Here is a 13,569-nt window from a genome sequence, read left to right on the forward strand (position 1 = left end):
AGACCGGCATGTCTCGGAGATACTGCAGGTTTGGTCCCAGACCATTGCGATAAATTAGCAAATACTGCAACAGTGCTTGTCAAATAAATTTTTTGGTTTCCCAGTGCCGGGGAAAAGTTCTGTTTACGCTACTCTGTAGTCTATTAAGTATGCAGTAGCGTTACGTCTAAAAACACAATGTACATACTTGATTAAAAAATGCTTTATTGCTAAAAAATGCTAACCATCATCTGAGCTTTCAGCGAATTGTGATGGTGGAGAGCCTTTTTTTTTTTTTTTGCCGGTGGAGGGTGTTGCCTCCATGTTGACAGCTGTTGACTGATCAGGATGGTGGTCGCTGAAGGTCGGGGTGGCTGTGGCAGTTACTTAAAAAGAAGACAGTAGTGAAGTTTGTTGTATCTATTGGCTCTTCCATTCACGAATGATTTCTCTGTAGCGTGCCATGCCGTTTGATGGCATGTTCTACCCACAGTAGAACTCCTTTCAAAATCGGAGTCAGTCCTCTCAAACCCTGCTGCTCTTTTTGTCAACGAAGTTTATGTGATACTCCAAATCCTTTGTTGCCATTTCAGCGATCTCCACAGCATCTTCACCAAGAGTAGGTTCCTGCTCAAGAAACTACGTTCTTTGCTCGTCCATTAGAAGCAACTCCTCCTTGGGGGGACGGGGTGGCTCAGTCGGTTAAGCGTCCAACTCTTCGTTTCAGCTCTGGTCACAATCTAGCGGCTTCACGGGTCCGAGCCCTGCATCCGGGCTCTGCGCTGGCAGTGCAGGGCCTGCTTTGGATTCTCTCTCTCTCCCTCTTTCTCTGCCCATACCCCACTCACGCTGTCTCTAACTAACTAAGTAACTAACTAACTAACTAACTAAACTTAAAAAAAAAAAAAAAGAAGCAACTCCTCTTCCATTCACATTTTATCATGACATTGCAGCACTGTGGTCCCATCTTCAGGCTCCACTTATGGTTCTAGTTCTCTTGCTGTTCCCACCACACCTGCAGTTACTGCCTCCAGTGAAGTCTTGAACCCTCAAAGACATCCATGAGGGCTGGAATCCACTTCTTCCAAACTTCTGATCATGTTGGTATTTTTACCTCTTCCCATCAGTCAGGATTGTTCTTAACGGCATCTAGGATGGAGAATCCTTTCCATTCCAGAAGATTTTCAGTTGACTTTGCCCAGATACATTAGAGGATTCAGTATCAGTAACAGCTATATCCTTAGAAATGTATTTCTTAAATAGTAAGACTTAAAAGTCAGAATGACTCCTTGAACTATGGACTGCAGAATGGATGTTGCGTTAGCATGAAAACAGCATTTCGTCTCATTATACATCTTCCATCAGAGCTCTTGGGTGACTAGGTGCATCGTCAATGAGCAGTAATATTTTGAAATGAATCTTTTTCTCCCTTCCCTTCCCTTCCTTCCCTTCCTTCCCTCCCCTTCCCTCCATGCTTAGCACAGAGCCCAACATAGGGCTCCATCCCAGGACTCTGGGATCATGACCTGAGCCGAAATCAAGAGTTAGACACTCAACTGACTTAGCCATCCTGAAAGGAATCTTTTTCTGAGCACTATGGCTCAACAGTGGCCTTAAAATATTCAGTAAGCCATGTCAAACAGATGTGCTGTCATCCAGGCTTTGCTGTTTTGTTTACAGAGCACAGGCCCAGTAGATTTAGCATAATTCTTTTTTGTTGTTGAGTAGAAGTAAAGTTGATTTTTTTTTTTTAGCCTAATTCTTTTTTCTTTTTAAGTTTATTTATTTATCTTAGAGAGAGAGAGTGTGTGTAAGACAGGGGCAGAGAGAGAGAATCCCAAGCAGGCTTGCACTGTTAGCACAGAGCTTGATGCAGGGCTCGAACCCATGAACTGAGAGATCATACCTGAGCCACAGTTGGACACTTAACTGAGGCACCCAGGTGCCCCTATTTATCCTAATCCTTAAGGGCCCTAGGATTTTTCAGAAGGATAAATGAGCACTGGCTTCAGCTTGTAGTCACCAGCTGCATGGCCCCTAACAAGAGAGTCAGCCTGTCTCTTGAAGCTTTAAACCAGGCATTGACTTCTCCTCTCTAGCTATGAAAGTCCTAGATGGCATCTTCTTCAATGTGGTTTCATCCACATTGAAAATCTGTTATTGGTATAACCACCTTCATTATCTTCTGGACCACTTGCTGAAGCTTCTACAACACTTGCTTCTTCTACTTTTATGTTAGGGAGATGGCTTCTTTCCTTAAACCTCATGACCCAACCTCTGCTACCTTCAAACTTTTCTTCTGTAGCTTCCTCGCCTCTCTCGGCCTTGACAGAATTGAAGAGAGTTAGGGCCTTGCTCTGGACTAGGCTTTGGCTCAAGGGAATGTTTTGGCTGGTTTGATCTTCTGTCTAGACCATTAAAAGTTTCTGCACATCAGCAATAATGCGGTTTTGCTTTCTTATCATTCATATATTCACTGGAGGAGCACTTTTCATTTCCTTCAAGAACTTTCCCTTCGCATTCACAACTTGGCTAACTGGTACAAGAGGCCTAGCTGCCAGCCCGTCTTGGTTTCCGGCACACCTTCGTAAATAAGTGTAATCGTTTCTAGCTTTTGATTTAAAGTGAGACATGCGACTTTTTTTTTTTTTTTTTAACTTGAACACTTAGAAGCTATTGTAGGGTTACTAAATGGGCCTGATTTCCATATTGTTATGTCTCTGCGAACAGGGAGGCCTGAGGAGATGGGAAGAGACAGAAGGAGCCAGATAGTCAAGCAGTCAGAAAACACATTTATTGATTGAGTTCGCCATCTTATACGGGCATGGTTTGTGGTGCCCAAAATAATGACAGTAGTTACCTCAAAGATCACTGATCACAGATCACCATAACAAATATAGTAATAATAATGAAAAATTTTGAAATATTGCAAGAATTAACAGAATGTGAGCAGAGACACGATGTGAGCAACTGCTGGCAGAAAAATGGTGCCAGCAGGCGTGTTCAGTGCAGGCTTGTGCAGACCTTCAGTGTGTAAAACACGCAGCATCTACAAAGCACAATAAAACAAAGAATGCCTGTACTTTGTAACCAGATACAGATACCATGTGTACGGAGTTCTGTGGGATGTGGTGGGGAAGGGGGAGTAGAAATAATTTTGAACAATTCTTCCTTTACAAGTGCTAAAAAGAGATATTAATAAATTTCATTTAGATCCACTTTCAAGATTCTGTCATATGTAATGTGTATTATGATTACTAAACAGGATAAGAGAAACTTATTTTTCTTCAAAGAGTCGCTAATTAGATTGGGTTAATATGAAATCTGTGATCTGGTGATGACAGTCTGATTCTTTTAGATTCATTGAGAGCAGTCAGTCAGAGGCTATTTTAGCTCAATTCTTGGTCCTAAAAGTTGAGAGATAAACATTTCTTTCCTGTTTCCTTTTCTTTCTTACTGGATCAATTACAGAGAAAGATGAGACTAATTACATGAAGTATTTCCAAGAGGCGATGTTGTTCTTTAAGAAATCCGAACAGGAAAAGAAGGTAGGAAACTGAGTTGGTATAAAGCAGATTCCAGATTTTTTAGACTTTCACTACGTGGTACCTTTCTGAGTGAAATAAAAAGTGGCACAATTAAATAAAACAAAGGAAAGCTATGGAAAATCTAATTTTGCCTTTGAGATTAAGTGTCAAGTTAGCGTTTGTTGCTTGGTTTGTGGAAATTTAGGGAGGCTGATTTACTTTTCATGTTTAACCAAATTATGAATTTCTTAAGTCTCTGGTAGAAAAAGTTACCCAATTAGAAGACCTCACCCTCAAAAAAGAAAAATTTATTCAGTCTAATAAAATGATTGTGAAATTCCGAGAGGATCAAATAATGCGCCTGGAGAAGCTCCACAAGGAATCCCGGGGAAGTTTTCTGCCTGCAGAGCAGGATCGCTTGTTGTCGGAATTAAGGGATGAGATCCAAACCCTGCGGGAACAAGTGAGTGCATGACATTTGTAGTATTTCTAAAAAGAAAGAAGGTTTGAGACAAATATAAGTCTGTCGCCAAATTCGCTTCAGTTAATACAGTGGAAAGTGTTTTGAATGAATTCAGCTGAGGTGTGGTTGCACCTCTCCTGCCTCCATTTTCCAAGATGGCCGGCCGAAGGGGGAGGGGAGGAGCTTCGAAAAGTTGCTGTTAGCGCTTCCTCCCAGGCAAGGCGGGCAGCTGTGCTCGTCTCAATGGGCAGATTATCCTTACAGTGGGTTCCTTCCGACTTCTTGTTGCCGGTTTTCCTTTTCCTGGAGAGGATGGGCGGTTACTACAGGCACATCATTAAAAAAACGAAGAAAATCTGTTTCTGGCTTTTGTGTCTTTCCGAGGATTTTTTAACGCATACTCAAACTAACGTGGATATTTTTACTCTTGTTCCTTTCTAACACAAAAGGCAACTTACCTTACACGCTTTACTGCTGCTCTTTTCCTGTAGTGTGTCTTGGAGGGCATTGAATTCTGGTCAAGAGAGAGTTTTCCTTATTCTTTACACTGTGTTCATGTCACCAGTCCCCACTGCATGAAGAGTCGGCCACAGTGTGCACCCTTTGTACTTATCTCCTTATGAGCCGGTGCCTGCAGGAAAATCTCAAAGCACGACCCAGGCGTGGAAAAATGGCGCTGGAGGCGATGCACATATTTAGTGTGATCACACACGCCGGTTGCTGTCCACAGTCCTTGCCACGGGCCACCGCCCGCAGTGCACGCAGCATTCCTAACGTTTCCTGATGGCTTTGCGGCAAGACTGGCCATTAAGGAGAAATGTCTGTCCATACGTAAGTCTGTCATTCTTCTGTGTCACAGATAGAGCACCACCCCAGGGTTGCAAAGTATGCTATGGAAAACCATTCCCTCAGGGAGGAGAACAGAAGATTGAGATTGTTAGAGCCTGTGAAAAGAGCCCAAGAAATGGATGCCCAGACCATTGCAGTACTAGAAAAAGCTTTCTCCGAACTATCTGGCACAGAGAAAAAGGACAAGGGTAAGAAATGATGGTTGTCTGCATGCCTTGTAGGGGCTGGGAGGCTGTTTGAAAGGGCATTTATATTACCTCACAGGCGGGGTCTTCATTTTAGCCTCTAGACCTGGTGTGCGTATACATACTTACGCTTTTATGTTATCAAAAGGCATTTCCTAAAGCTTTTTTTCACAAATCACATGTAGTGAGTTATGTAGGCTAACTGACATGTCAATGAAACATATTTCTGTTGCGTTGATAAAGACAGTTTTTATTTCTGTTTTGTTGATAAAAGATTCAGATATTACAATTTTTATTAAATGAAACTTACCTGTTAGAAGTATTTGAAATTAAAAGTGCTTAACTAATCAACACGGATGAATGTTGAGTAGAGACGTTTACCTGGCCAGCTAAGGTCTGTGCAGCGCGAGAGGCAATGGAAGGTCAGGGTCCTGATCCCAGCACAGCGCTTGCAGCCTGAAGACATGGGTGCCAGTTATGTTGACCAGCATACACTGTTAGTCCTAAGTGGTTCCTGTCTATTTGTAGTCTGTGAAAAGTGGCTCAGTTAGTGGGATTTGGCAACAGAGTCTGTGTTTGCCCCACTTTTTTTTTTTTTTTAAGTTTTATTTATTTGGAGAGAGAGGGCACGCAAACGGAAGGGGCAGAGAGAGGGGGAGATAGAGAATCCCAAGCAGTCTCCGTGTTGCTGGCACACAGCTCGATGCATATCTCAAACTTACAAACTGTGAGATCATGACCTGAGTTGAAATCAGGAGTCAGTCGCTTAACCAACTGAGCCACCCAGGTACCCCAGTGCATTTGCCCCATTCTTAGAGTGAATATTTTTGTGGGCTCTTCTCATATTCGGTGGCAGCCTTTGTGTCATTCCAGGTTGCAATTAAGAAAACCCTAATGTTATCAGCACTCATGACGAAGCCTGTTCATTTATTAAAAAAAAAAAATTTTTTTTTTTTAACATTTATTTATTTTTGAGACAGAGAATGAGCTGGGAAGGGGCAGAGAGAGAGGGAGACACAGAATCCAAAGCAGGCTCCATGTTCTGAGCTGTCAGCACAGAGCCCGACATGGGGCTCAAACTCACAGATGGTGAGATCATGACCTGAGCCGAGGTCGGATGCTCAACTGACTGAGCCATCCAGGCGCATCCCCCCCAAAATTTTTTTTAATGTTTATTTTTTATTTTTGAGAGAGACAGAACGTGAGTGGGGGAGGGGCCAAGAGAGAGGGAGAGACAGACTCTGAAGCAGGCTGCAGGCTTTCAGCTGTCAGCACTGAGACACCCAGGCACCCCTGTGCCCTTTTTAAATTTTCATTTTGCAAGCCTTCTTCCATTCTGTTATGACTCAATAAAAGAATAAAATTCACAGTATTTGGTTTGTAGAGAGACTGATTTTAGATGTGAAGTTAAGGTCACGGTCTTTGCTCTTTATTTCAGCTATTTGTCTCTACAGTGCTCTCTAGTTTTTTCGCCATTTTGACCTCAAATAATTCCTTGACTTACATACCTTTGAAAGATACTAGTGGTCATTTATGGATCCCACCATCTTCCAAACAAGAATCATTCTCTAAATAACTTTTACATGAAGTTTTCCCTCGGTGGAACTCATTGGAACTCTCTTCAACATAATAATCTTCTAAACAATCCCTGAAAATATTTTCCACCTGTTAGATGGTACCAAGCTCTTTCAACTTGCTGCCTTTGCTATTTGGTTCCTTTTCTGAATAATTTATTGACTGGTGACATTAGCCTTTGTCATGAATTTCTGCAGTATTCACCCGTTGATGGTTCACCATCCAGCGGTGTGTGTGTTATACTTCATGGCTTGCTCTTTCCCCTGATGGAAAACGTGTTGCCTTAAATACACCCCTACATCCTGTGGCTTCTCAACCTCTCAAAAACCAGTACTTTTTGACACCCTGTGTGGTGTCTTTGTCTCTTGCTGAGCTACATACAGGTTCTTGTTTTTTAGGGCCCACCTTCCAACCCATCTCTCATTTTTCCTTCTTTGCTTCAAAATTAATATCTGGCCGAGAACTTAAAAAAAATGTACTCTGTTATTCTTGTCTTTCAAAGACCGAGTTGTTTCCTTATTACCAGGTCAACCGGGATTTTCTCCTAAAGCACCAAAGGAGCCATGTTCTTTAGTGAACACTGAGAAGTTGAAAACACAACTCCTGCAAATTCAGGCAGAGCTGAATAATTCAAAGCAAGAATATGAAGAATTCAAAGAACTAACGAGGTAAGGTGTAAATACCCATTCGTGCTTACCTATTTCAGTATCTTTTAGTGTTGTTTTCGTGTTTAATATTGATAATTTGAGCATTTTACTTTATTTATTTTTTATTTTTTTTTAAAAACTTTTTTAATGTTTATTTATTTTTGAGACAGAGAGAGACAGAGCATGAACAGGGGAGGGGCAGAGAGAGAGGGAGACACAGAATCTGAAATGGGCTCCAGGCTCTGAGCTGTCAGCACAGAGCCCGACGCAGGGCTCGAACTCCCAGACTGCGAGATCATGACCTGAGCCGAAGTCAGACGCTTAACCGACCGAGCCACCCAGGCGCCCCGAGCATTTTACTTTAAATATGAATTCGCATTTAGCAACTAACCTGTGGCATGAAGAAAAAGCTCTTTTAATATATTTAATGAATTCAATGATACGGATGTTTTCACTGATACACCTGTATCTGGTTACCAAATTTAAATCAGTGTTTTTATGAATGAAGTCAGGATTTTTAGAAATTATAGGTTTGTTAATATTCTTTATGCTCTTTGTGTAAAAGAAAATGAAGATGAACCACATTCATATTATAACTAAGATTAATCCTGTCCTAAAAAAAAGAAGCGTTTATTTTAAAAATAATATATCGTGTGCTATCGTCATGGACTACTTGGGCTTTTGAATTGGAACTCTACCATTTACTAAAGTATTTAACTTTACACTTTACATATAATACTTTACACTGTAGTTAATTCTCATATGCTGTATTTTCCCCAACTGGAAAATGAGGGTAATAATCTGAGAATATCTCTGAGTTAGAAAACTATCAAGTTATGTGAGAGTATAAAGTGTAAAGTGTTCGGGCGCCTGGGTGGCTCAGTCGATTGAGCGTCCGACTTCGGCTGAGGTCATGGTCTCACAAACGTGAGTTCGAGCCCCGTGTCGGACTCTGTGCTGGCGGCTTGGAGCGTGGAGCCTGCTTCGGATTCTGTGTCTCCCTCTCTGTTCCTCCCCCACTCGCACTCTTTCTTTCCATCTGTCTGTCTGTCTCTCTCTCAAAAATAAAGATAAAAAAAATTTTTTTTTAAGTGTAAAGTGTTTTACAAATGTATAACATTACTTATTACCTAAAATACTTGACTTTTAAATATCTCTTAGGAAAAAGCAGCTAGAATTGGAGTCAGAGCTTCAGTCTTTGCAAAAAGCAAACCTTAATCTTGAAAACCTTTTGGAAGCAACAAAAGCCTGCAAGCGACAAGAAGTTTCTCAGCTGAATAAAATTCATGCCGAAACGCTTAAGGTAGGCGATCTGAAGCACTTCTTCGATCCTAAGTCAGTTTGATCTCATTTTGTTAACAGTGGAGAGAATCTGCACTGATGGTTGCCAGATACGATAGAATCTCCTGCAGACGGTTAACTCCAGGGTGACTCTGGTCCTAATGTTCTGATGTCTGGCTCCAGGGGTGGGGTGGGGTGGGAAAGAATGTGGCATTTGAAATCAGACCTGGGTTCAAATTTTCATCTGTCACTAAACTTAGGCAGGATTTCCTAACTTCTTTAAAAAAATATTTCTTTTAATGTTTATTTACATTTTGAGAGACAGAGAGAGCACAAGTTGGCGGAGGGCAGAGAGAGAGGGAGACACAGAATCCGAAGTAGGCTCTGAGCTATCAGCAGAGAGATGTCTCGAACTCATGAGACATGAGATCATGAACTGAGCCGACGTCAGATGCTCAACCAACTGAGCCACCCAGGCGCCCCAGGGTTTCCTAATGTCCAAGCCTCATATTTATGATCTCCAAATTAAGGGTGAGACTAATTTGACTGTAGGTTTTTTAGAACGTCAAATGGGATAGTAGAGTGCCTGGCGCCTGGTGGATCTCGGCAGCTGTTGCTATAATGTACTGTGTACCCACAGCTGTTGTAGAAGAATAGACATTTTAAAGACAAAGACCCCTGAAGGATCCAGGTAACACTAATGATAATAGGAGGGCTTCTTTCCCTAAACAGCCATAGCCTTCATAAAAGAAAAAAAAAAAATGAACATCTAAGAATGCGGAGAGGAGGAGAAGCAAAAGATTAAAGAGGTGATGATGCTGATGCCAGTGATTGAGCTTTTGGACCAAATTCTCTGCAGGCTAAAAAAATGTTTCTTATACATCTTAAAAATAGATGTTTATCCCTACTGGTTATTTTACAAGGGATATTTTTGGTGTCGCTTAATAGGAGACTTCTTTTAAAAGAAATTTTACTCATTCATTTGAATAGGCAATTCACATGACTGGAATTGTTAAAGGTACAAAGAATATACGGTGACAAGTCTCTCCCTGCTGTCCTTCCTGCCGACCATCCAAGGCCCTTTTTGGAAGTAGTCACTGTTACTCAGTCTTGGTTTTGGTTTCCACCCTTTAATTTTTTCTTTTTTTCAATTTTAATTGAATTCTAGTTTACATACAATATCATTGTTGTAGCTTCAGATGTACAACATAGTGATGTGACCATTCTATACGTTGTGCAGTGCTTACCCAGTAAGTATAGTCCCCATCTGTCACCATACAGAGTTATTACAATATGATTGACTGTAATCCCTATGCTGTACATTACATCCCTTTGGCTTATTTATTTTACAACTGGGAGGTTGTAACTCTTAATCCCCTTAGGCCATCTCACCTATCTTCCCCAACCCCTTCTCCTCTGGCAACCACCATGAGTCTATTTCTGGTTTGTTTTGTTTTGTATTTAATTAATTAATTAATTTTTAATAGGGGCCCCTGGGTGGCCCAGTCATTTAAGCGTCTGACTTCGGCTCAGGTCATGATCTCATGTCATGATCTCATGTCTCATGAGTTCGAAACATCTCTATGCTGACAGTTCAGAGCCTGGAGTCTGCTTCGGATTCTGTGTCTCCCTCTCTCTCTATCCCTCCCCAACTCGTGTTGTGTGTTTGTGTCTCTCATAAATAAATAAAGATTAAAAAAAGATTTATAAAAAAATTTTTTTAATGTTTATTTTTGAGTAATCTCCACACCCACTGTGGGACTTGAACCCACAACCCCGAGATCAAGAGTCTCACAGTCTGCTGACTGAGCCACGCAGGCAGGCACCCCTTGTTTTGTTGTTTTAGATTCCATATTTAAGTGAAATCATATAGTATTTGTCTTTTTCTGACTTATTTCACTTAGCGTGATACCCTCTATGTCCATCCATGTTGTCACCAATGGCAAGATCTCAGTCTTTTTTATGGCTGAGTAATATTTGTGTGTGTGTGTGTGTGTGTGTGTGTGTGTGTGTGTGACAACTTTATCCATTTATCTATTGATGGACACTTGGGTTGCTTGTATGTCTTGGCTATTGGAAATAATGCTGCAAAAAAACATAGGGGTGCATATATTTTTTTCAAATTAGTGTTTCCATTTTCTTTAGGTAAATACCCAGCAGTAGAATTTTGCTGGACCTATTGTAGTTCTATTTTAACTTTTTGGGAAACCTCCATACTATTTTTCACAGTGGCTGCACGATTTACATTCCCACCAACAGTGCAGGAGGACTTCCTTTCTCTTGTCCTTTTAATACTAGCCATTCTGACAGGTGTGAGGTGTTGATTGCTCGTGGTGGTTTTGATCTGTATTTCCCTGATGATGAGTGATGTTGAGCATTTTTTTATGTGCATGCTGCCCATCTGCATGTTTTCTTTGGAAAAATGTCTATTTGGGTCCTCTGTCCTTTTTTAATTGGATTATTTGGGGTTTTTTGGTTTTGAGTTTTATGAGTTCTTTGTATATTTTAGATCTTAAACCCTTATTGAATGTCATTTGCAAGTATCTTCTGCCATTCAGTAGGTTGCCCTTTTGTTTTGTTGGTGGTTTCCTTTGCTGTGCAAAAGCCTTTTACTTTGATGCCCCACTTGCTTATTCCTTGTTTCTTATTTTACACAAATGGTAACGTATTATACATATCATTCTACACCTGGTTTTTTTTGGATTTTTCTTAGAGTGTGTCCCATGACTAAAAAGAACTTTCTCTCTGTTTTGTTTTGTTTTGTTTTGTTTTGTTTTTTGACAGCTGCACATAAATCTGTTCTATGGATGTATCATGATTTATTTAACCTCGAAAGTGCTATTTTAAAAAATAAAGGTAGAATGTTTTTCTTTGGTCTTTTTTTTTTTTAATTTTTTTTTTTTCAATGTTTATTTATTTTTGGGACAGAGAGAGACAGAGCACGAACGGGCGAGGGGCAGAGAGAGAGGGAGACACAGAATCGGAAACAGGCTCCAGGCTCCGAGCCATCAGCCCAGAGCCCGACGCGGGGCTCGAACTCACGGACCGCGAGATCGTGACCTGGCTGAAGTCGGACGCTTAACCGACTGCGCCACCCAGGCGCCCCTGTTTTTCTTTGGTCTTTAAAAATGATGGCCTTTAAATTCTGTGTAGGAGATTATTTTAAAATATTTGCAGAGGGGCTCCTGGGTGGCTCATTGGGTTAAGCATCTGACTCTTGGTTATGGCTCAGGTCATGATCTCACAGTTTGTGGGTTCAGTCCTCACATCGGGCTCTACACTGACAGTGTGGAGTCTGCTTGGGATTCTCTCTCTCTTTCTGCCCCTCCCCAACTTGCACATGCTCTCTCTTTCTCTCTCAAAATAAACTAAGAAAAAAAAAAATTCCTGGGGTGCCTGGGTGGCTCAGTCAGTTAAGTGTCTGACTCTTGATTTCGTCTCCGGTTGATGGGATTAAGCCCTGAGTTGGGCTCTGCACTGACATTATGGAACCTACTTGGGATTCTCCATCCCTCTCTCTCTCTCCCCATCCCCCACTCTCTCTCTCTATCAAATAAATAAATAAACATTAAAAAAATACTTGTACAACATTGCCAAATGTTTTATAATCCTGTGTTTGTAGCCCTCTACCTTGGTAGAATTCTAGAGCTTGAAGCACCATGCATGGCAGGCTAGTCCTACTTCCTCCATTTATAGCTCCGCACATAAGACTAAAGTCATAACGTTTTGCCAAGAGTAGCCCAGCCCTTCAGAGCTTTCGTTGTTGTTCGTTTTCAACTATATGAGTACTATATGAATACGTTCTTCTTGTTTAGAAGAAACATATACATACATCTGTAAGTTTCGGTTCAAGTTCTTTTTCAGCACTATTGCCAGTCGGGTTCTAATCCAGTCCTTCATCCCCCATCCCTGGGAGTCATTTGTTATCAGTTTAGGAATCTTTTTTTTTTTTTTTAATTTTTTTAATGTTTATTTATTTTTGAGACAGGGACAGAACATGAACGGGGGAGGGTCAGAGAGAGAGGGAGACACAGAATCTGAAACAGGCTCCAGGCTCTGAGCTGCCAGCACAGAGCCCGATGCGGGGCTCACACTCATGAACTGTGAGATCATGAGCTGAGCCAAAGTTGCAGGCTCAACCGACTGAGCCACCCTGGCACCCCAGTTTAGGAATCTTTTTACTTGGCAATTTTCTATGGTAAATATGCATGGACTGGGAAAATATGCCAAGTTATTTCATACATTGTTTTTTTGTTGTGCTTTGTTTTTAAAATTCAATGGAATCATCCTATGTATGTTATTCTTCAGTGGACCTTTGTTAACTCTGGGTTATGCTGGGGTCATTCCACATTAACTAGTACGTAGAGCTCTACCTCATTTTACATCTAGGCTGCCATGTTTTGGACAACCCATGGCTTGTTTAGGTGTTTGCCAGGGTAGGTGTTCTTTGGGGGTGGAGTCTGTGGACGGAGTGGTCGTCTTCTGATGTCTCAGGAGTGGGGTCATTCCCATTCAAGTGACCGCTGGGTGTCTGCACCGTGTGCTCTCCCAGGAGGTCTGGGAGCCCTCGCTGCCCAGCGCCAGCCCCTGGAACTGGCATTGTCTGACTCTTTAATGTTTGACAGTCTGATGGGTGAGGGATGTTATCTTGTGAAGGTTTTAATTCTCATTTCTTTTACTTCTGTTAAAGTCTCATATCTATGATCGCTGTCCTTTTTCATAGAGGAAAAAGAAAAATAAGTCTGTTTTCCTATTAGTTGTTTTACCTTCTGATTTGTAGTTTTTAACGTGTTACTCTTTTGTGTGTCGTATGTACTACTGCCAGTGTATTCGCCATCAGGTTGTTTGTCTTTTATCTTTGTATGTGATTCTGTTAAAAAGAACTTACAATTTTGATATAGCCAGGTTTATTCATCTTTTGTATTTGTGACTTATGTATTTTTTTTCTGGGTACAGTATACTTGATTGATGGTATGTGAGAAGGTAGGGCTCCCCAAGCCCCTCTCCTTTTTCAGGGGGTCTGGGATGGAAACTATGTAGAGGTCAGGAGATTCTCAGTGTGT

The 13,569-nt window shown here is 41.3% G+C and overlaps 1 protein-coding gene across 1 annotated transcript in view; it reads left to right on the forward strand.

Moving 5' to 3' along the window:
* KIF15 (kinesin family member 15) overlaps positions 1-13,569 on the forward strand; it is a 79,186-nt gene that overhangs the window by 35,882 nt on the left and 29,735 nt on the right. The window contains exons 12-16 of the mRNA XM_030305572.1: positions 3,451-3,527; positions 3,760-3,969; positions 4,829-5,006; positions 7,105-7,246; positions 8,387-8,528. Of these exons, the coding sequence (XP_030161432.1) occupies positions 3,451-3,527; positions 3,760-3,969; positions 4,829-5,006; positions 7,105-7,246; positions 8,387-8,528 (749 nt within the window). The remainder of the gene's footprint in view (positions 1-3,450; positions 3,528-3,759; positions 3,970-4,828; positions 5,007-7,104; positions 7,247-8,386; positions 8,529-13,569) is intronic.

This window comes from Lynx canadensis, chromosome A2, assembly GCF_007474595.2.
Source record: "Lynx canadensis isolate LIC74 chromosome A2, mLynCan4.pri.v2, whole genome shotgun sequence".
In the NCBI taxonomy this organism is placed as follows: Eukaryota; Metazoa; Chordata; class Mammalia; order Carnivora; family Felidae; genus Lynx; species Lynx canadensis.